The 23,232-nt window shown below is 37.0% G+C and overlaps 1 protein-coding gene across 1 annotated transcript in view; it reads left to right on the forward strand.

Annotated features, from left to right (window-relative positions):
- Positions 1–23,232, forward strand: part of RIOK1 (RIO kinase 1) — a 36,203-nt gene that overhangs the window by 8,960 nt on the left and 4,011 nt on the right. The window contains exons 5-14 of the mRNA XM_043986165.1: positions 3,242–3,284; positions 6,148–6,240; positions 11,777–11,889; positions 11,996–12,076; positions 16,290–16,376; positions 17,209–17,346; positions 19,816–19,912; positions 20,166–20,273; positions 20,847–20,912; positions 21,489–21,608. Of these exons, the coding sequence (XP_043842100.1) occupies positions 3,242–3,284; positions 6,148–6,240; positions 11,777–11,889; positions 11,996–12,076; positions 16,290–16,376; positions 17,209–17,346; positions 19,816–19,912; positions 20,166–20,273; positions 20,847–20,912; positions 21,489–21,608 (946 nt within the window). The remainder of the gene's footprint in view (positions 1–3,241; positions 3,285–6,147; positions 6,241–11,776; positions 11,890–11,995; positions 12,077–16,289; positions 16,377–17,208; positions 17,347–19,815; positions 19,913–20,165; positions 20,274–20,846; positions 20,913–21,488; positions 21,609–23,232) is intronic.

Genomic DNA, 23,232 nt, shown 5'->3' on the forward strand with positions numbered 1-23,232 from the left:
GTCTTAAGTAACTGGATAATAAATTCTTTGAGGCCAGGCAAATAAAAAGGTATTTTGCCTAGAACCTAGGCCAGTATGTGTGAACATAAGTTATGTGCGTAGTTAATTTTTTTAAATTTGAATGAGACTTTGACCTTTCATAAGTTGATCATGTACAAGTATTGAATAAAGGCCAGGAAATGCATACATTTTATGTATTCTTACATAATTTTTGTATATTTTTAATTACATATAATTATCATAGGTCTAGAGTTAGAAAGACGTCAGTGTCCATCTAGTTCAATTCTATGATAAAAGCATTAATTAGCCCTCTAAGATTTGGAAAGCACTTGGCATATGCTCTCTCATTTGATTCTCACAACCAAACCTGTGAAGCAGGTGATATTATCTCTACAGATAAGGAAACAGACTTGAGAAAGGTTGAGACCTACCCAGGGTCACGCAGTTAATGCTGGAGGCAGAATTTGGATTCTGAGACTACCAGACTCCCAAGCTCAGGCTTCATCTGGCTCCCTCCACTTCCCTGTGTGATATTGGACAGGTCCTTTAGACTACCTGGGCCTCAGTTTTTTCCTCTTTAAAATGAGGCAGCCGGGGCAGCTAGGTGGTGCAATGGATAGAGCACCGGCCCTGGAGTCAGGAGTACCTGAGTTCAAATCCGGCCTCAGACACTTAACACTTACTAGCTGTGTGACCCTGGGCAAGTCACTTAACCCCAATTGCCTCACCAAAAAAAAAAAAAAAAAAGAGGCAGCTAGGGGAACATAGAAATGATTACAGTTAATGATAGAAACAGTTTTGTAGCTAGAAGAGCATAAGTATGGCCCTTTAACTACATTTGCTAATTGTTGTTTCCTTTTTTATACTTTAGCCCAAGTTTATTTCTTATGCTTACCATACATATGGGTAAAATCAATGGGAGTGTTATATTGGAAAGAATAAAGGTTTTAGAGTCAGAAAACCTCAAAAAAAAAAGATTGTTTAAAAAAATTGGGGGGGACAGCTAGGTGGTGCAGTGGATTAAGCACCGGCCCTGGATTCAGGAGAACCTGAGTTCAAATCTGGCCTTAGACACTTGACACTTACTAGCTGTGTGACCCCAGGCAAGTCACTTAACCCTCATTGCCCTGCACAAAAAGAAAAAAGGATTGTTTAGAGTCAGAAAACCTGATTTTTAGGGGCAGCTAGGTGGCACAGTGGATAGAGCACCGGCTCTGGAGTCAGGAGTACCTGAGTTCAAATCCGGCCTCAGACACATAACACTTACTAGCTGTGTGACCCTGGGCAAGTCACTTAACCCCAACTGCCTCACTAAAAACAAAACAAAACAAACAAACAAACAAAAAAAGAAAACCTGATTTTTATTCAGTCAATAAACATTTATAAAGTACCCTGCATGTGCCAGGCACTCTAAGCCCTTGGGATACAAAAGGGAATACCTGTCCTCCAGCAGCTCACAATCTTTACCTATATGATTATCTCCTCTCTGATCCTCAGTTTTGTCGAAAAAGTTAAATTTGATGATCTATAGAAGCCCTTTTCTGCTCTAACAGACCCTGTTAATATCTTGAGTAGGAAGAATTATTTACATCTTGTTACAAGAGGTTCACCCCTGATTTAGCATCATTGGTTTCTAGTGAAAGCAGGGCTACATGTCATAAATGTTTGAATTTCACAAAGGAAATCTAGTAGACACTTGAATTTATTTTATGAATCTTGTTATTAAATTGTTATAACAATAATTGACATGGAGCATTTTATAGTTATTATAGTATTTATTTGTGTACATTATTACTTTGGATCCCCATCATAAACCCATAAATTAGTGGAAGAAGCAACATCCTCGTTTTACAGATGACAAAGTCTAACAGAGATTAAGGGACTAGGAGAAGAGTGTGGCATGCCACTAGTTAGCAACAGAACTGGGGCTTGAAGGCAGGCTTTCTGAGTTAAAGGCCCAGTGTTTTTTCTACTCTGCAAGTCAAAAGACTCTTCTTGAGAAGTTAGAAGTGGAACCAAGTTAGAGACTGACATCTAAGATAGCTGATTATTGTTGTGCATCCTTCCCTTGAAGAGGACCAATGACATCAGGAGGGTGATGTCTTGACTTGCAAGTGAATTGGATTTAGGTGAGGCAGAGCTGTGCAGTCATCAATCTCACTTTCCTCCAGAGTCATCAGATTCCAGTGGCAAGACCTAGGTCAGGACTGCTGGCGATGGCCCCAGATGCAGTGGGAGACCTCGGCCTTTTTAAGCTAAGGTCTTTCCCAGGTCTCAGTTTGTCTGAGGCAATGCTCATTCCACAAACTGAAAAGAAAAAGTTGAATTTTCCTGTCTCCTTATTGAGTCCTAGAGCCCTGAAATCAAAGCATTATGTGAATGAAATGATAGTGCTGACATTTATATTACACTTGAAAGTTTGCAGAGCACCATATCTTATTTTGAGCCTCACAACAATCTTATAAAGTAGATACTAGAGGAGTTATGCCCATTTTATGGAAGAGAAAAGTAGACTCTGAGTTAAGTGATTAAAGGTTAGAGGCAGGTCCTGAGCTTGACTTTTTGGTGACTTCAAGTCTAGCACTGTATCTACTACAGATAGTCACTTATTAGAATCACCTGCTCTTAATAATGTTGTGTACTGTTTATTGGTTAAAAGCCGTGATACAAATTCTAGCTACTTGATTTCCTTAAAGCTTTTTGCTTTAAGGAACATTGATCAGGATTTCTTTTGGCTGTGGGATGAACTTTTTTCTTTTTTCTTGGAATTCCTGCCTTTGCGGGATTATAAGATTCCATCTAGAGCTGGAAGGAACCTTAGAGACCATCCATTTCATCCATTTCAACCATTTCGATTAGAGATGAGAAGACCAGGAAGTGACTTAGAGTAATCGATGACAGAGCTGGGATTAGAACAGAGGTCCTAAGACTCAAAGTTCAGTCCTTTCGCTTTGTTCCTTGTAAGGGAGTGATGGTGAAGGGAAGTATTAGAAGGCAAACCAAAGGGAGGTAGACATGTACAAACTGGGCTAAGAATAAAAGAAATAGGAAGTCAGTATCATGAGAAGAGGAGAACTTGGAAATGAGAGAAACATAAAGCCTGCCTATGGATAAGCAAACTGGGTTTTTAAATGAAGCAATGTGGTCATCTGTGCTTCTATTTTATTTAGTTATTATTTCATTGATATATGATAACTATGACATCAAATTGTGTTCATGTATCATTTTTGCTTTTGGTCAGGTATCGGGTTAAAGATAAGGCGGACAGAGCAACTGTGGAACAGGTACAGTTTTAAAAGTGTTTTGAATGAGTATTTTTGCTATTTTCTTTTTATAAATAAATTTTTAATATCTTTTTTAAAAAAATGACTAGAATTTTTCCCAGTATTCCTCCTCTTCCTCTCCCAGAGGACTACCCCATATGACAAATGATATTTTTAAAGAACTAAATCAGCAAAACTGATCAGTATATCCCAGAAGTATGAAAATATGTGCAATGTGTACCACACTGGTGTACTTCCCACCTCTGCCAAGAGATGGGGTGGAAATATCATGGATGTTTTCTTTGGAGCCATGCTTGTTGTTTGTCATTTTGCAGCATTCACTTTTTGGGGGCGAGGGGTGGGTGGTATGTGGTGGTTCTTAATGTTAACAATCTTTGTGCATGTTGTTTTCTTGGCTTTGCTTACTTTATGCTGTATCAGTTCATATAGGTCTTCCCATGCTTTATATTCATCACAGCACAGTAATATTCCATTATTTCATACCATGATTTGTTTAACCATTCACCAGTCGAAGGGCATCTTTGTTTCCACTTTTTTGTTATCGCTAAAAGTATCTCTATAAATATTTTGGTGTCTTAGGGGACTTTCTTATCAATTGCCTCTTTGTGGTATGAGTCTCTTAGTGGAATCTCTGGTCAAATAGTATGAACATTTTACTCACTTTATTTGCATAATTCCAGATTGCTTTCCAAAATGGTTGTATCAATTCGCAGCTCCACCAAGAGTGTACTGGTGTGCCTAGCTTCTTCCAATGTTGACTTTTCCCTATTTTTTGCCAGTAGTACCAATTTGTAGGGAATGGGTTGAAATCTCGGTTGTTTTGATTTTACATTTCTCTTGTTAATGATTTTGAACATTGTTTCATATACTTGTTAATAGTTTATAATTCCTTTTTTGATAACTGTTAATACCCTTTGATCATTTACATCTTGGGAAATGAGTTTTGGTTTTTTAGTTTTGATACACGTACATACATACGGATACACATTTTAACCTCTAGTGGCTTAATACTGCACCAAGAGTTTGGGACAAATACTCACATAGATATATATATTAAAGATTTGGTATTCAAGATACCAAAAACTAATATCCAAAAAATTATGTGAATATATTTATTTCTCATTTGACCACTTCTCTTCTTATCCTGGGTCTATTAATTTTGCCCAGAAGCTTTCTCGTTTATATATCATCAGTTATCTGTTTTATCTTTTGTGATTATCTCTATCCTTTATTTGGTTAAGACTGTATCTCCTATCCATACCTGTGAAAGATATATGCTTTATTTCCCTTTTGACTTTTTTTTTTTGTAATTTTAAGTGAGGCATTTGGGGTTAAGTGACTTGCCCAGGGTCACACAGCTAGTAAGTGTTAAGTGTCTGAGGCCAGATTTGAACTCAGGTACTCCTAACTCCAGGGCTGGTACTCTATCCATTGTGCCATCTAGCTGCCCCCTTTTGACTTTTTTTAAAGGTATAATCCTTAATATTAAGGACATGTATCCATTTGGAATATATTGTGGAATGAGGTGTAAGGTAGAGTCAGCTAGGTGGCCCAGTGCATAGAGCACTGGGCCTGGAGTCAAGAAGACCTGAGTTCAAATGCAGCCTCAGACACTTAGTAGCTGTGTGATCTTGGGCAAGTCACTTAACCTCTGTTTTCCTTATTCCATTGGAGAAGGAAAAGGTACACCACTCCAGTATTTTTGCCAAAAAAACCCCGTACAGGGTCATGAGAAGTTGGATATGACTGAATGACTAAACTGATTTCCAGTTTTCATAGTGATTTTTATCAAATAATTCTTTTAGCAGTGTTTTTTGGTTTATTGAATATTGTGTTATTAAGCTCCATTGTTGGTCACCTAAACACATCAACCAGAAATCCTTCTCTCCTGTTTTCTTTAGGTTTCACTTTGGTTTTGATGCAGTAAAATTGCAGTTTGTTTTTATAGTTCTGGAGAGAAGTGGTAACTAGGTGGGGAAATAGTGACTAAATCTGGAAATTAGGGATGTCTGATCTTTCCCCCAAATGGAGGTCCTGCAAAGAACTCATTGAGAGGAAGGCCCTTCAGAATGATGTCAGGAGGCAACTGAAGCATAGTGGCAAAGTCTGAAGAATCAGATTTGCCTGGTCTGGGGCCTTTCCCCCAAATGGAGATTTTGGGAAGAATTTATCAGTGGGAAAAGGAACCCCCAGGAGTGGGGTCAGGAGGCAGATGAAAAAGATGGCTTGTCTAGGGTTCTTCCCAAAAATGGGTTTCTGGGAAGACCTTGCCATGATGGCAGAGAAACTGATTAAGCCACACTGGCCACAGAGCATTGTATACATTAATAAATGCGTGTTTAATTTGAAACTCAAAATCAATGTTGAAAACTATCTTTACATGTAATTGGGAAAAATAAAATACTATTAAAAATAAATGGTTGTTGAATAAATGCTTAATGCTGCATTGAAAGTATGGGACGATAATAGTTTCTTAGAATGATGAGGGAGGAAGAGATAAGGCGAAAGATGCCTCTTAGTTCTCTCTGGTTGGCCTGGGCACTCTGATTCTATGGAAAGGCCCTATACCCACCCACCCAATTTCCTATTTTCAATTTATCAACTACTTTGATGAATGGATAAACTTTGACCTCTGTGACTGAATAAGGCCAATGGCTTACTGATTGTTCTGGTCCTGGCCTCATATTATGTCTATATAAACTTGAGGAAATAAAGATAGTATAACAATAATTCTCCTTTTACTTTCCCAGTATAGAAATAGGATTTATTTCAGTTCTACACTTTACGCAGTTTTAACAAAATAATACTTGAGCCTAGGGAAAGCAATCTTTGATTTCTTAATTTTCTCTATTTTTTCTTGAAGGTGCTGGATTCAAGAACTCGAATAACTTTGTTTAAGATGTTAAGTAGAGGAGTCATATCACAGATAAATGGTTGCATCAGCACAGGAAAAGAAGTAAGCTTTATCTTTGGAAAGCTTCATGTTTCTGTCTGTCTTCCCCTCCCTCCCTCTCCCAACTGAATGGACTTTACTTTTAGGATGAAATATTTATTTACTAAGTGGTAAAAAGTGATCCTATTGATTGGTTCAAACAGATAGATAGTTATACACATGAATTATGCTCTCCTACTATGCCAGTCACTGCTCCAGAATGGGATGCTGATTGGGTGACTGATGCTTCAAAGTGTGTTAACTCATTGTTGTTATCTATTTATTTATTGAATGTTTTGAGTTCCAAATTCTATCCCTCTCTCATTCCCTCCCTCCCTCCCTCCCCCCTCCCCAAGATTGCAAGCAATCTGTATAGGTTATACATGTGCAATTATGTAAAACATTACCATATTAGTCATCATTGTCATTATTTGACTGCTTCTACCTGTACATATGAGAGAAAGCAAAGTCGTAATTTTTTTTTTTAAAGAAAACTACTGCTCTGGGGAAGTAGCTTACAATTAAATTTATTTTGCAAGTCAACTGTAGGAATGTCTGGTGATGATAAAACCTCTTTGGGGTTCAATATGTAAAGGAAATAAGCCAATTATGAAGTTGAATGTTAGTTACCTAGTTGAAAGGGGGAGATGTATTAGTTCCTTTTCTAAAAAATATAATATCTTATTCTTTTAATTTCTCTCCATTTTCACAACGTAGGTTCATTGTATATTTAGCTCCCATTTTCATACCCCGGGACAAGGCAAATGAAGTACTCAAGCCTCTTGTAAACTAAGATTACATTTGAAAATATCCACCTGGACAGAAAAGCAAAGTGCTTTATGAATGACTGTAAAGCAAATCAGCACAGTTCAGGTGGGATCCACACTTCTAGAGTTTTCACTTAAGTTGCTAGTGTATCGAATTTTCCTGAGAGCCTAAATGTTTGTTCATTTTGCCTCCAGTAATTCAGTTTAAGAATCTGAATGCCCTCTCTGTGCCTAGTACTCTGCTAGGTACCATGGGACATAAGAAAGACGCATGCGACCTGACCCTTACTTTCAAGGAACTTAACTTCTTTTCAGAAGAAAATGTAGACTTATGGAACAAAAAACAAGAGATATCATGCATAATAAAGTTCTAGGCATTATTTATTGACCTTGTATGGGATGGATAATGAGTACTTTGCATGATCAAGAAGAGAAAATACTAAGTCACAGAAAAAGAAATATTCGTATTTCTCATGAAGTTAATCCCTCTGCTGATGCTGTTCTTCCTATTCCTTCTCATCTGCAAGATTTTTTTCAGCAATCCTCCTCTTTATCAAAGACTCTTTTCAGCTCTTAAGTATATGTTCCTGTAGTTGTTTGTCTCTCTCTCCATTGACTTCTTTCCATTTATAGACCTATTCAGGTCTTTTCAACCCTAAGGGAAAAAAAAAAAGCCCTTCCCTTCTACCCCATCTAGATATTTCTTTCCTTTCCTTTACAGGCTAACTCCTTAAAAATTATTATCACCTAGTACCCCAATATTATCCAGTCTCTCTTCACCCCTTTGCAAACTGTTTCCCATTTTTTTTAGTACTTTTATGTTTTTGTTCTTTGCTTATTTTTTTTATTCTGCACGATTTCCCTGTACAAAGTAGAAAAGGATTGTACATGATGCTGTAAATCTGTATTATGAACAGCTTTCTTTTCAAATATAAAATAAATTCAACATTTTTTTTCCAAAGTTGTCCTGCTTGCCTGTGTTTCCTGCTGACCTTCATTCTTTATTTTGTTCCTCTTCTATGTATTTCATTACATGCTTCAGTGAACCTCATACTTTTTTCTTTTTTTTTCATTTGGTAACTCTGACCTCTTTTCTTTCTCCTTCTCTCCTGTCAAAATTAAAATAAAACCTTTGTACCTAATATGCATAATTGAACAAAACGAACATCAATGTTGGACACGTTAAAAAATATATGTCTAGTTGTGAACCTTGAATTTATAACCTCATTGTCATGATGAGGGTGATATATATTTGATCACTGGACCTTTGGAATTATGGTTAGTCATTGCATTGACTTGAGTTAAGTCTTTAAAAGTTTTTCTTTTCAGCATTGTTTTTATTGTATAGATAGCCAGGTTTCTTTCATGTCACTTTGCATTGGTTCATATAAACCTTCCTGAGTTTGTCTGAAATCAGTCTCTTGTCATTTCTTATGGCACCATACTATATGTTCACATACCTTAATTTATTCAACCTTTCCCTAGTTATTGGACTTACTTTCCAGTTCTTTGTTACTATAAAAAGAGCTGCTATAAATATATATATATATAAATATATATATTTTTTAACATAATGAGTTCTTTGACCCCCTTATTTGATTTCTTTGAGGAATAGGCCTGGTAATGGTATCACTTGGTCAAAGGGTATGCACAATTTAATGATTTTTTAAAATATAGTTCCACATTTTCTTTCTAGAATGGATGAATCAATAGTGTATTAATGTGCCTTTTTTATCTTAGCTCCTCCAAAAGTTATAATTTTTCTTTAGTCTGATGAATGTGAAGTGGAACCTCAGATTTATTTTAATATGCAGCTTTTTAAAATTAGGGACTCAGAGCATTTTAGAAAATGACTTTTCGTTATTTCTTCCTATGAGAATTGCCATTTCATGCCTTTTGACCATTTATCTATTGGGAAATGGGTGTCATTCTTCTTTGTTTGAATCGATTCTTTATATCTTGCATATTGGACCTTTATCAGAAAAACTTGCGGCAAAGATTTTTTTTCCTGGTTAACTTTCCATTCTAATTTTAATTATATTAATTTTGTTTGTAAAAAAGCTTTTTAAAATTTTATATAATCAGATTTCCCTGTTTTATCTTCTGATCCTTTCTAATACTAGTCATGAACTTTCTCCTTATCTATAATTGGGAGAAGTATTTCCTTCTTTGCTTCTCTCTATGATATGACCTTTTCTCTTTAGGTCAGGTATCCATTTGGAAATTAGAATGTGAGATGGTGGTGTAAACTCAGTTTCTGCTGGGCTGCTTTACGGTTTTCCCAACAGTTCTTGTGAAGCCTTTCCTCAAGAAGTTGAGGTTTCTGGATTTCTTGAACACTATGCTACTCTATTTGCTTCTTTAAACATTCATCTTATACTGCTATTTCAGAGGTCACCAATAACTTCCTAATCAGTAAATCCAGTCACTTTTTTGAGTGCCTAATTCTTTATGAACTTGACTTTTTTGTTGTTGTTGTTGTTGTTATTTTAAGGAATAAATATCATTGGTTTTCTTTTAATCCTATGTATTTCATATGCATTTAAAATATTATTCTGAGAAGGAATTCTTAGGCTTCACCCGACTTCCAAAGTTGGTCCATGACAAAAAAGGTTAAGAACCTTGCTGTAGACTAAAGCTTCTTAAAATATGGGTTGCAACCCCATATGGTGTCACATAACTGAATGTGGGGGTCTTGAAAAATTTGGCAGTTAATATTTGATTTGCTTACCTATTTTATATACCTATTTACCCAGGGTCGCCTAAAAATTTCTTGAGTTCAAAGGGGTTGTGAGTAGAAAAATTTTAAGAAGCCCTGCTCTAGGCCTCCCCCACTATGATTTCATGTTCTCTTGATGTGAGAGTCACTGCATTTTACCGGTTCTCCCTCTACCTCTCTAACTGCTCTTCTGTCTCCTTCATTTTTCCTTTCTTCCATTTCCCTTAATATGGGTGTTGCCTAGGTTCTCTATTGGCCTTCTCCATCTCATTCACTTTCCTGGCTTTGACCATCACTTCTCTGCTGATAAAATCAAGTCTATATATGTAGGCTCTTTCAATTCATTACTTTTGTAATTTTATGTATTATAGTTAACTGTGTTGGGCTGTACAGAATGGTCAGGGCCTTTTATCCACCTTTGGTGCCCACCTTTACCCAACTCTCACCTGTGGCTCCAAGAAGCTGTAGAATGTTCAGTGGCTACACCTAAGCAAAACCTTCTTGCAGACAGGCTGAGTCAGTAAGGGGAACTGACAGGCCTCAGACTCATTGGTGAGTTAGGGAGCTGTCTACCCCAAGCATGTGAAGACTTCCCCCATGGAATGGGTATATGAGAACAGTTTGTTCCAGTGCCCATGAAGAAGGCTGAATGAAGCAGGTTCTGTGGAGTGCTGAGAGCTTGGTGGACGTCACAGTTGCTAGAGCCATCCACTGCATTCCAGGCCATCAGCTTTGATGATTCTGGAAGAGAGAGACTGATGACTTGTGCAACTCTGTCTTACTTAAGTCCAATTCATGTACAAGTCAAGACATCACCTTGTGATGTCATTGGACTTTGAAAATGAAGTATGAACAACAATGTATTTGTACAGGACATATCTACCTGGATTATCACTAACATCTTAAACTCAACAGTCCCTAAATCCGGTTTATAACATTTCCCCCTCAATCTTGTTTTTTTTTCCTTCCCTGACTTAATTCTGTCAGTAATACTATTATTCACTCAACCTTCTGTGTTAGAAACCTTGGTTCTGCTTACCTCATAGAGTTTGTGAGGGAAGTTCTTTAATAACCTTAAAGCACATTGCAAATGACAGTTCTTGTGCTATTTTTGCCATCTTTGACTCTTCCCTCTTTTCAGTTGTTGTATGCAAAGAATCACCAGATTCTATTTATTTTTCTCTCCTGTCCCTCTCCTCTCTTCTTTGTTCCTGGTGCTATCACCCAGGGTGGTCCTTCATTACCACCTTCCTAGATTATTGTGATATATATTCTCTTGACAGTTGTTTCTGTTTCTACTATTTACCCCTTCTAATCCATACTAATATTGCTCCAAGAGTAATCTACCTATTGTACAAACTAGTTGTCATTCCTCTGCTCAGAGTTTTCAGTAGCTCCTTATCGCCCACCAAATAAAATTTAAACTCCCTTGCCTGGGCATTTAAGGCCCTTCCTTCTCTCATAACCAGCTAAACTGAATTCCTGTCCATTTTTCAAATGTGCCTTATGTTTTCTCTGTACTTTGCCCTTGCTTCTGCTGTTTAATGTGACTGACATGCTCTTCTTTCTTCTTCTTTGCCCATCAAGTTCCTCTACATTCTTTAAAATGTAAATAATATCACCTCCTCCATAAACCTTCCCCAATATTCCTTTTCGATAATCACCACTATCTTCAGCCTTCACTTTGTTTTTACATCTTAATTAATTATTTACTGTTGTTGTTTTTGTATTTTTTTCCCCATGAAATGGGGGTCTATGTCTTAAACCTCAAATGATATTCCTCCTGACATCCTAGCATAATGCTCTGCATAACTAGATGCTTAATGTTTTTAGAATGAATGAGCAAATAAATTTAAGTCTTTTTATCTTATATTCTAATTTAAATGTCAGTAGCTGTAAGATGCATGTTCTTTTTTGAGGGGTACAGTTCATACTTGCATATTGAATTTCTACACCAGATTTCAAAAGAGTTAATTATTTTCCATCTTTGAGAGCATTTGCAAAACAATTAAATGTTGTATGGTTATTTCACAGGGACTCTCAATCATGTATATTTTGTTTTGAATTACATTAGGCTAATGTGTATCATGCCAGCACAACAGACGGAGAGAACAGAGCAATCAAGATTTATAAAACTTCAATTTTGGTGTTCAAAGATAGGGATAAGTATGTAAGTGGGGAATTCAGGTGAGTTTTAATTACTTTACAGTTTGTTTCATTTTAGTTGTGTATATAAAATATTGGAATGTGCCTATATAAGTTGGAATTGTATTGAGTTACTTATGTTTTTCAGGTTTCGTCATGGCTATTGTAAAGGAAACCCCAGAAAAATGGTGCAAACGTGGGCAGAAAAGGAAATGAGGAATTTAATAAGGTGATGGTTTTATTTCTTGCATTTAATACTTGTATATATGGAATACTTATGTATTCCACATACAGGCTATGTGGAAATCAGCCTATAACCTTTTTTTTTTTTAAACACATGAACATTTTGATCCAGGTACAGAGAATATTTCAGGACCATTAAGAACAATTAGATCCATTGACTATGCTCAGAAAAGTAATCTCTGACTAAATGAGAAGTAATGTTGCTGTCTCTCAGACTTTTTCTCAAACTTTCAAAGCCATCAGAGCAAAGGTCTCCCAGTCTAAATGTGTCAAGTACTTTCTAATGAGTTTAATTTAATTTGCTTGTCAGAAGTCCACATTTCCATGACCTAATTCAAGGTCTGTTGATATTTGAGTTTGTAGACTTAGCAACAAGAGACTTGGTGAGAGACAACTTCCTTTATTATCCATGGCAATGAAGAGGAACATTAGCATGGATGATTAAAAACCTGGATAAAGTCAAACTTCAGGCTCACTTCAGCCAAAAAAAGAAAAGAGCCTGTTTTGTCCTTTTAGTTTTTAATTTAAGTTTTTTAAAGACTAGTCTGTCAGTTTGTGGGTTTTTTTTTTTTGTCTTAACAGTTGGCCTCATTTAAGGTAATTGCTACCAGGTAATAGTGGTACCTGATGAGGGTAGTATAGGCCTATTTTTTTTTTTTAAATAAAGGATGAGGCAGCTGTTCTTGGCAGCTTAAGATTCAAATCCCAGTGAAAGCTCTGAATTCTGCTTGCATTAAAAATATAATGTGTAATTATAAACCTTGGATTAGAAGCTAAATCACCACACTTGTAGGATTCTTGGATCATAGAGTTAGAGCTGGAAAGAACCTCAGAAGTCATCTTATACTCTTTTCTCATTCATTTTCATTTATTTATTCATTTATTCATTCATTCATTCATTTAGTTAGTTAGTTAGTTAGTGAGGCATTTGTGGCCAAGTGACTTGCCCAGGGTCACACAGCTAGTAAGTGTTAAGTGTCTGAGGCCAGATTTGAACTCAGGTACTCCTGACTCCAAGGCCGGTGCTCTATCCACTGCGCCACCTAGCTGCCCCAGTTTCCTAATTTTAAAGTAATTTTTGAACACACCTTTACTGGGTTATTAATTTTTTTAGTTTTTTGTATTTAGATGGTATATTCTTTCAGACTCGTTTAAGCTAAGGGTTCTTAAGGGTTCTGGGGTCCACGAATTTTTTTAAAAATTTGTTTATAACTGTATTCCAAAATAATTGATTTTTTAAATAATCCTATGTATTTTATTTTATGCATTTTAATAACACTGTACTCAGAAGAGAGACCCATCGGCTTCATTAGCAACCACTGGAGTTCATGACCCAAAAAAAGATTAACTCCTGCTTTTAGTCATGAATAATTGTATAGTAACAGAGTTAAGCTTATTTTTATTTTTATTTTTTTTTGCTGAGGCAATTGGGGTTAAGTGACTTGCCCAGGGTCACACAGCTAGTAAGTGTTAAGTGTCTGAGGTCAAATTTGAACTCAGGTCCTCCTGAATCCAGGGCCAGTGCTCTATCCACTGTGCCACCTAGCTGCCCCGTTAAGCTTATTTTTAAGAGATCAGTGGCTAAAGAGAGCAGTTTTCCCAGTGATAGGGTTGTAAACTTAATTGCAAGGAATTGAAAAGTGAGGGTGAGAAAATAAAGCTATAGAAAGTTCCCCTCTAGGCCCCCTTTCTCCCCCCCCCCCCCAGTTGGATGTGAGAGGCAAGCTATAGGATGATAACTTGACAAAAGTTCAGGGTCAGATGACTAAGTGTTTTGTTTAAGAATTGGGGCTATCTGGGAATGTTTATAAGCAGCAGGAAGGATCTAGTGTATAAGGAGAGATGGAAAATAGGAGAGAAAATAGATTATTGCAAAGGTAGACTGTTGGAGGAGGTGAGAGGGGCTGGGATAAGTGACACAATTTAGAGGGGCCAGCCTTGAAATGGAGAAGGGCCACCTCTTCCTTTCAAAGACTGGTGCAAATGAGCTAAGAATGGAGAATGATTTTGAGGAGATTTCAAGTATAGAATTGGGAAGAAGAGTTAAGTTTGAGCTAGTTCTCAATTTCTTTTTAAAATAAAGGATGAGGGAGGTCCATTTATTGAAAGGGAATAAAGTGGGAAGAAGGGTTATAAGAGGATTAAGGAAAGAGGAGGTTTGAATAGATGTTGAGGGTAGTTTGATCATTTATCATTGAAAAGTAAGTGTATAGTTCTGTGATAACCTTTTGACTCAGAATGGAGAAATATTCTTTTTCTTAAGGGATCTGATATGTAGTGCGCTTTCCTTATTGCTTACTTTCTTTTACATGATAAACAATCTTAAAATCCAAACAAATGCCATAACTTACTTAAGGCATGACTCTTGGTTAGGCTGACATCACAGTAGTTTGACAACTAAGTTGAAAAACTAAACACACTTTCCTTAATACTACACTTCTTTTTTTATATACAGTGTGGCTACTAGAAACATATGACATTAGATCCTCTCCTCTTGACTTTGTTGGTATCTTACTGATCCATAATAGTTAACCATAAAATCATTCTAAAATCCGCTGTCCCTTATAAATCCTACCATTTGTAGAAACATTTTCTCAAGCCCGGCAAACCAAACATACTGATTCCAATTATATCTAATACAATTTGTGATGATAGCTGGGAGAGGGAGTGGAATGTAGTAGAAAGCTTGTTGTAATTGTAATCAGGAGGACCTGGGCTTAAATAAAAAAGAGAGGACATTGAACACGTGCTTCTTTTCATCACAGAGCCATCCCCTCTACTACAACTCAAAGTCTTGGCATCATTCCTCATTCTCTTTTCATTTATTCTATTCTCTGGTGAAGAGATGGTCCTTCTTTCACTAGAACAAACCCTTGATTCCTTTCCCTCTCGTCTCTTCTGTTAGGTAATCCCCACAATCAAAAATTCCCTGTTACAAACAGCCCAGATCAGCATATGCTGTTCCCAGTTTCTGCAAACCTTTTTGTCTTCCTTTGCTAACCTGGAAATCTAGCTCACTGCCTACTGAACATTTCAAACTGCAGGCATCTTAAACTCAACATGTTCAAAACGTAGTTCATTATCTTTTCCCGTTCAACCTACCCTTCTTCCTAAACTTCCTATTTCTCCCTGCTGTCCTAGTGATTCAGGATTGAAACCTAAGACTCATTCTCAACTCTTTTACTCCCCCTCACCCCCTCATATCCAATTCATTGCCAGATGTTACCAGATCTCAGCATCTCTCACTTCATCTCTTTCTCTTCACTCAAAACAGCCATAGCCTTCAGGCCCTTATCTCCTCCTTACTGGTCTCACCACTGCTGACCTTTCCCCTCTCCATACAGTGGTCAAAGTGATATATGAGTGTTGCAGCATAGGCCTGACCATGTCAATATCCTGCTTGAGAGAGACACGCCCATACCCTTGTCTCCAAGACCCAATCAATACAAACTCCTCTTTGGCATTTACAATTCTTCACCATCTGGTGCTGCCTTCTGTCTCAGACTCTTCTCATTTCAGGTCCTCTGCAGTATGGCCAAACTGGCTTACTTGCTGTACCTTGTACACTGTTTTCCATCTTGTCTTCATGCATTTGCACAGGCCGTCTCATGTACCTGCAAAGGACTCTCCATCATTTCTTAGAATTCTTTAACATCCGTCTACTACATGAAAGCTTCCCCTGATGTCTATACTACCTTCTCCCCACTTCCCATCACCCTTTGCAAAGTTACTTTGTATACATTTTGAATATACTTAGGGCAGAAGTTGCTCTCATCCCCCATCTCTTTCACTCCCCTCCCCAATGTCTGGTGGGGACAGTTTAATTTTTTGTCTTTGTATCCCTAGTTCCTGTCAGTGCCAGGTTTAATTAGTCCCATTTCTGACACTACCAATGTAATATGGTGAAGTCCTTTACATCTTCATATTTGTAAAATGGGAATAATAATAACTATCAACAACAACAACAATAACAATCATCTCAGTGGTACCTTACCCAGAGAGTTATCTTAAGGATCAAATGAGAAAGTATGTAAACACATTGCAAATGTAGTATACAGGTCAGCTTTTATTATTAGCTACTGATAGTGTTTCTCTATAAGTAAGCAAGTAATTTTTTCATCAGCTAACTCCTATATAGTTTATTTACTGTACTTTCAGATTTTCAACTTAGTATTCTTTGATCTGTTATAATGTTACAGGCTAAACACAGCAAAGATACCTTGCCCAGAACCTATCCTGCTAAAACATCATGTTCTTGTCATGAGTTTCATTGGTAAAGGTGACATGTAAGTATGTTTAAAACCAGCAGTCATGTCTTTCAGGCATTTCAAAATGCACTTAATTTCCTAGTTTAAAAGTACTGATTGTCATTTTTGTGATTAAGTGGTGTCATGTTCTTTTAAATCTCTTTAAACATGAATTCTTTTGGCGGGGGGCAATGAGGGTTAAGTGACTTGCCCAGGGTCACACACCTAGTAAGTGTAAAGTGTCTAAGGCAGGATTTGAACTCGGGTCCTCCTGAATCCAGGCTGGTGCTGTATCCACTGTGCCACCTAGCTGCCCCCAAAACATGAGTTCTTAACCTAGTATCTATGACCTTTTAAAAAAAAATTTGCTATTTCAATGTAATTTTTTTTTCTAATCTCTTGTACATTTAAAACCATTATTCTGAGAATGGGTCCATAGGATCTTGTATACTGCCAGTGAAGTCCATGACACATAGAGTTGAGACCCTCTACTTTAAGTTATGAATTCAGGAATTGCTCTGTGGTAACCAAGGTAGTCCTGTCTTTGAAAGTGCAACTTAAGTGCATTAAGTATTGTGAATATAACTCCTATTGGAGTAAGCAATCTATTTTTTTTTTTTTTTGCAGGGCAGTGGGGGTTAAGTGACTTGCCCAGTCACACAGCTAGTAAGTTTCAAGTTTCAAGTGACTGAGGTCAGATTTTAACTCGGGTACTCCTGAATCCAAGGCCAGTGCTTTATCCACTGCGCCACCTAGCTGCCCTGCAATCTATTTTTTTTTATAAGATGAATTCTTATGATAGAGAAAAAGTCAGTGGAATAATGTCATTGACTTATGATGGTGTCTTATGTCTTATTTTTTTTTAATTGAGGCCTGCTCCACTTTTGAAAAATGCCCAGTTATCGGAATCCAAGGCCCGGGAGTTGTATCTTCAAGTTATTCAGTACATGAGAAGGATGTATCAAGATGCCAGGCTTGTCCATGCAGATCTCAGTGAATTTAACATGCTGTAAGTTGTATCCATTACACTATTGCTTCTGGAGGTGGTCTCTTATGATATCTGAAGCTTGGAAGTCTATTTCATTTTTCAAGGTGACATTAAATTATTAGGAATCCCTTATTAATTTCACTTCAGTCAAACAAGTATTGATTTAATTTTTTGGCTTTAAAAACTTATTATCCACCAATAAACAAACATTCATTAAGCATCTACTATATACAAAGCACTGGAGACACAAATAAAAAGACTTAAAATCCCTCCTTGCTAGAAGATTATATTATAATGGGAGAAATAACCACATATACAAGTACATACAGAATATATAAAGCACAGTGTTCGCGTGGTATATTAAAGGAAGGGATTCTATGAGTTAAAGTTGAGGATGGAGGGCATATGTTCTAGGCATGAGGAATAGCCAGTGAAAAGGCATGATGGGCAATGGAGTGACATTTTTGGGAAACAGAGAGAAAGCCTGTTTGGTTGAATTAGTCTAGGGGAGGGAATAAGGTCTGCGGAAGCTAGAAAGATAGGCAAGAGCCTCATTGTAAAGGTCTTTAAAAACTAGATTGAGTTTATGTTTTATCCCAAAGGCAAAAGCGAGCTACTGGAATTGAATTGGGGAAGTGATATGGTTAGTTACAGTAAGGAAAATTGCTTTGGCAGCGGTATGGTACAGGGATGTCAAAACTTGCTGGTTGCAAGCAGCAGGCAAAACTCCCACTCCTCTGTCTGAATCAGATTAAAATGTAATTAGGAAATGATTATCAAAAAAAAATACAGTATAGCATAGACAACGCTAATTTTTGGTTTTCAAAGTCACTCTGTAACTAGCACAAATCAGTTTCTATTGAATTTGGCAACACTGATGTGGAGAATGGACTGGAATGGGTAGAGACTACTTAGGAGGCTCTTGCAGTAGTCTAGGCAAGTGGCGTTGAAAGGCCTGAACTAAGGTGGTAACTGTATGAGAAACAAGAAAAGGGGATAGATTTGAGGGATGGTGTAGAGGTAGAAATTGAAACATATACTACCTGATGGAAGAGTTGAAGGTAATACCATGGCTGTGAACCTTGGAGATGAGAGGATTTGTGCCAGCTTGACGGAGGGATAGGGTTTTTTGTTTGTTTTGGTTTTTTTTGTGTTTTTTTTTTTGCGGGGCAGCGAGGGTTAAGTGACTTGCCCAGGGTCACACAGCTAGTAAATGTCAAGTGTCTGAGGCTGGATTTGAACTCAGGTCCTCCTGAGTTTGAGATATCTCTGGAATTTCCAGTTTGAAATGGCCAGTAGACAGTTCATGATGGAGGTCTACAACTCCAGAAAGACTTTGACTGAAGACTGGAGATATGTAGGTCTAGGAGTCATCTGCATGATTCATTAAACTGTAGTTGCTGATAAGGTTACCCAGAGAAAATGCAGTGAGAAAAAAGAAGAGGTCCCAGGACAGAGCCTTAGAGAAAACCCACAGAGAATTTGATATGGATGATGAGCCACTAGAAGAGACAGAAATGCAGATATCGGATAGGAGGAGAAACAGGAGAGAGAGAGAAAGATTGTCATAAAAATCCCATAAAAAAGAGTATGCAGGAGGAGGTTATAATCACTGAGGTCAACAAGGATGTGGACAGAGAAGACTGTCAGAATTAGCTATTAAGAAAATTACTGTTAATTTCAGAAAGAACAATATCAGTTGAGTGAGGTCTGAAGCCAGTTTGCAAAGGGTTCAAAAGTGATTGTGAGAGGAAAGGAAGTAAGGGCAGTGAGTGAAGACCACTTTTTATGAATTTGGCCTAGAGAGAGGAGAGCTGTAGGATGACAACTTGAGTGGGAATGATAGGGTCTAGTGAAGTGATGGAGGGGGTTTTGTTTGTCTCAGAGGGAAGAGGCTTTTGAGCAGATGAATGGTGTCAGACTTTATGTCATAGAAAAATTTCTGGCAGTTGTATGGAAGATGTACTTCAGAAAGGAGAGACTGTGCTCATTTGGGACTATTGGAATAGGCCAGAGAAGAGAAAGGTCTTGTCAGATTGATGAAGTTGATGTGAGTGGAGAGGAGGAATGTGGATGTAAGAGCTATTGTGGAGTTGGAATCGACAGTTCTTGGAAATTGAGAGCATATGGGTGGTGACGGACAAAAGGAGGGATGGTCCCTTTTGAGCTTAGGATGACTTTAAACCTGGATGAACTTAAGTGTTTATGTCCTCAGATAAAGCAAAGTCTGAAGAAGGACTGAGTTTGGGAGGGAAGATGGATTTAGTTTGGGACATGTATTTTCAAGTTCTGATTGGACATCTACATAGAGATGTCAAGGAGTTAACAGTGTGGATCTGAATTTCAAGAGAATGATAAGGGCTAGATTTATAGATTTGGGAATCATCATACTAAACAGCAGTTTAGGATCAAGAAAGATGCAAACAGAAAACAACAGCTAGGAAAACTGTGCTGTTACTTCCTACATTTCTATCCCCTTTGATCCCCCAGGTACTGTAATGGAGAGGTATACATCATTGATGTGTCGCAGTCTGTGGAGCATGATCACCCGCATGCCTTGGAATTCCTGAGGAAAGACTGTGCTAATGTCAATGGTAAGTGGAAATTGGAATTTTCTATTTTCCTGACTCTCCACTGGAAGGTTTAGTTACCCCATGTGAGCATTGGCATAAAACTTTAGCACTCTGTAGAGGAAAAAATAATGTTTTGAGTGATGATATTTAAGTTTCTTTTGCTAGAAGATTGTTCACATTCCTATCCAAGAATTAGTAGAGTAATTTAAGTATCTTGTGTCTTTGTTTCTCTTGAAAATAGTCACTTTTTGTCTTATCTTCCCAAAGATTTTTTTTTTTAAACATGGTGTTGCTGTGATGACTGTGCGAGAGCTCTTTGAATTTATCACGGATCCATCTATCACAAAAGACAACATGGATGATTACCTCTTAAAGGCAAGTTGCAGGAAATGTCTGGAAATAAAAACAAAATCAAAACCCAAAACAGAATTTACCTGGTACTCACTGAATAGCCAAAAGTGATTTGTACATATTTAATTCCTTCATTTAGGAAAAAAAAACCTTCCTAAATAATCTCAAAAATGATCAATTAAAAGTAGGAAGAAATAGATGTATATATAGTAGTAACTTTGAATGTATTGGATTATTTCCATCATCTAGACATCATTCCCAGGCATTATCAAACCTGATTTTATATATGGGGAAGCCAAGGTACACAGCCGGTGAGTGGGAGAGAGAGAGGTCTGCTAATTGATCATTTAGGCAGATGGTGCTGGAAGAGAAGTTTCATTTGCCATTTTGTACACTGAATCAATATTAGAAATATTCATCGTCCTGTGTTGAAGAGCTGTTCACTACCACTAGGGGTCACTAAATCCTTTGACTCAGAAGGCCAGAGTATTTTTAACTGGCCCCTGGTTCAGAGGCAGAAAGAATGAAGAGAGAAGTGATGTTGAAATTAGCAAGTTGGAGTACAAAGGAAAGTAATTTTTCTTTATATTTTGAAAGGCCATGGAAATAGCAGCCCAGAGGACAGAGGAACAAAGATCTAATCAAGATCATGTGGATGAAGAAGTAAGCTTATTAAATTTATCATCTTGTCTTTACCTTAGGATCTATAAGTTTAGCTGATAAAAAGTTGTGATTGAAGCTTTGGCATAACTGGGAGCTTTAAAACTTAAGATGTATTTTTTTTTTTAACATCTGAAGTACTGTAGAAATCTAAGCTGTCTGTTTTTTATGTGCTGTATCATTGGGTATGCTATTCCCAACAGCAACATGAGGCCACAATTAAGCTTGGAGATGGCAAATAATAAATGGGATGTTAGGTGTGTGTGATTCAGGTGGTAGTGGGGGGAATATTTCCAGTTACAAATGTGAATTTAGAAGAATTGTTTCTTATTTCATTTGAATAATGGATATTAGGATATATGCAACTTCACCCTACTCTTTTCTTCTAGTAAGCTTTTAGCCTTAAAGAATTGTGGTAAGGACACTCCCAGTTGCCTAAATAGAGAATGACATATACTTATGCCAGGCTGAAACATTGATATAGTATAGTTAATTGAGCAAGGGTTCTAGGTTTTATAATTATGATCACTCCATGGTAAATAACATTCATGGTTTTGTTTTCCCTTTTATTGTGAACAGGTATTTAAACGAGCTTATATTCCTAGAACCTTGAATGAAGTTAAAAATTATGAGAGAGATGTGGATGTGATGATGAAGATGAAGGAGGAAGACATGGCCTTGAATGTTCAGCAGGATAATGTAAGTAGGCAGGATGGGAGCTCACAGGATGGGGTCTTAAAATTCTAGGACTATAGTATAACATTGATATTGGGGTCAAGTTTAACATTTACATTATAAACTTTTTGTTATAGTAAGACATGTACAACATGCCTTAGTAGATAGGGAGAAGGTAGTCTGACCTCTATAAAATCTATAACAGTGAAACCTTTCTCTAATTCTCTTTTACTGTGTCTGGTAAATCCATCTGTTCTTGCTTACCTCTTCTCTTCCATTTACAAGTTTCATAAGGGAAAACAGCATTACATTGTCTTCTTATTGCTTTGTGGGCCTTCCTTCTCCATGTTCTTAGGACACAGTAAGTGATTGATAAATATTTTGCATGATGAATGAAAAAAAGCTCATTGATTTGAATTTAAGGTGAATCTGGACCGGGGAAAGAGCAGTAAGGTTAAGCCATAATTTAATATTTAATTATATGTTGTTATATACCTTGATCATCCTATTTCTGTGCATATTAGTCTTGTATACTCAACTATTGTGAATTCCTTGAGGGGCAGAGATTATTATAGAAGGAGGAACTCTAGTTCATTCAGGCCATCCTCTCCCTGAATCATGAATCCCTTCTACAACATCCCTGACAAATAGTCATTAAACTTCTTTTTGAAGCCTTCTGTTACCCTCTAGGCATCATATTTACATAATCCTAATTAAGAAATGTTTCCTTATGTTGAGCCAGAAGCTGCCTCCCTGTAGTTTCCACCAATTGGTCTAGTTTCACCTTCCAGGGATAAATCTAATTCCTTATTCACATCACCTTTCAAATGTTTTGATGAATTGTTATTTCTTCCTCAAGTCTTTTTTTTTTTTTTTCAATTCTTTCAGCTCTTCTTGTGGTGGGATTTTTAATCCCTTTGCCGTTTGGATTTCCCTTTCCTGGTTGCTTGTCTTTTTATAAAATATGACACCAAAACTGGGCATGATTTTTAAAAAATGATCCAGCCAGGAAAGAATATGGTAGGACCATGAATCACCTCCCCTGCTTAGGACGCTGCTGTTATATTTTGGCTGCTACTTTGTTGTTAATTCCTATGGGGCCTGCAGTCTCCTAAAACACATAGGTCTTTTTAATATGAAATGCTTTCTAGCCATAATTTTCAAATCCTGTACTTTTCTAGTTTTTTTATCCTCTTACCTAAGGGTAGAACTTTATACTTGACACTATTAAATTTCATCTTAGCTTTTGCTAACTACTCTGGATTGTTTAGGTTCTTTTCGATTTAGATTCTTGCATTCAATGCATTTGCTATTCCTCTCAAATTTAGGTTATTTGGGAATTTGAGAGGTATTTTGTCTCTGCCTACATTCAAGTCATTGTTTAACATATCTTTACTACTTCTTAGTATAACTCATGATATCTTTCACATACGTACTCCATAAAAACTTATTGGTTGGTTGATTTGAAAGAAGTAGGTAGGGTAGGTTTATTCATTGGGACAAATAAATATTTTTACTTCCGTGGTTTGAGCAGAAGTGCCAAACCCATGGAGCAGCTTCCCCAAATGGATTAAAATGTAATTGGGAACTATTAACAAAATAACTAAAAATACAGTAGAACATAATGTTAGTAGTATGTGGTTTTCTT

This window comes from Dromiciops gliroides, chromosome 1 (assembly GCF_019393635.1).
Source record: "Dromiciops gliroides isolate mDroGli1 chromosome 1, mDroGli1.pri, whole genome shotgun sequence".
Lineage (NCBI taxonomy): Eukaryota > Metazoa > Chordata > Mammalia > Microbiotheria > Microbiotheriidae > Dromiciops > Dromiciops gliroides.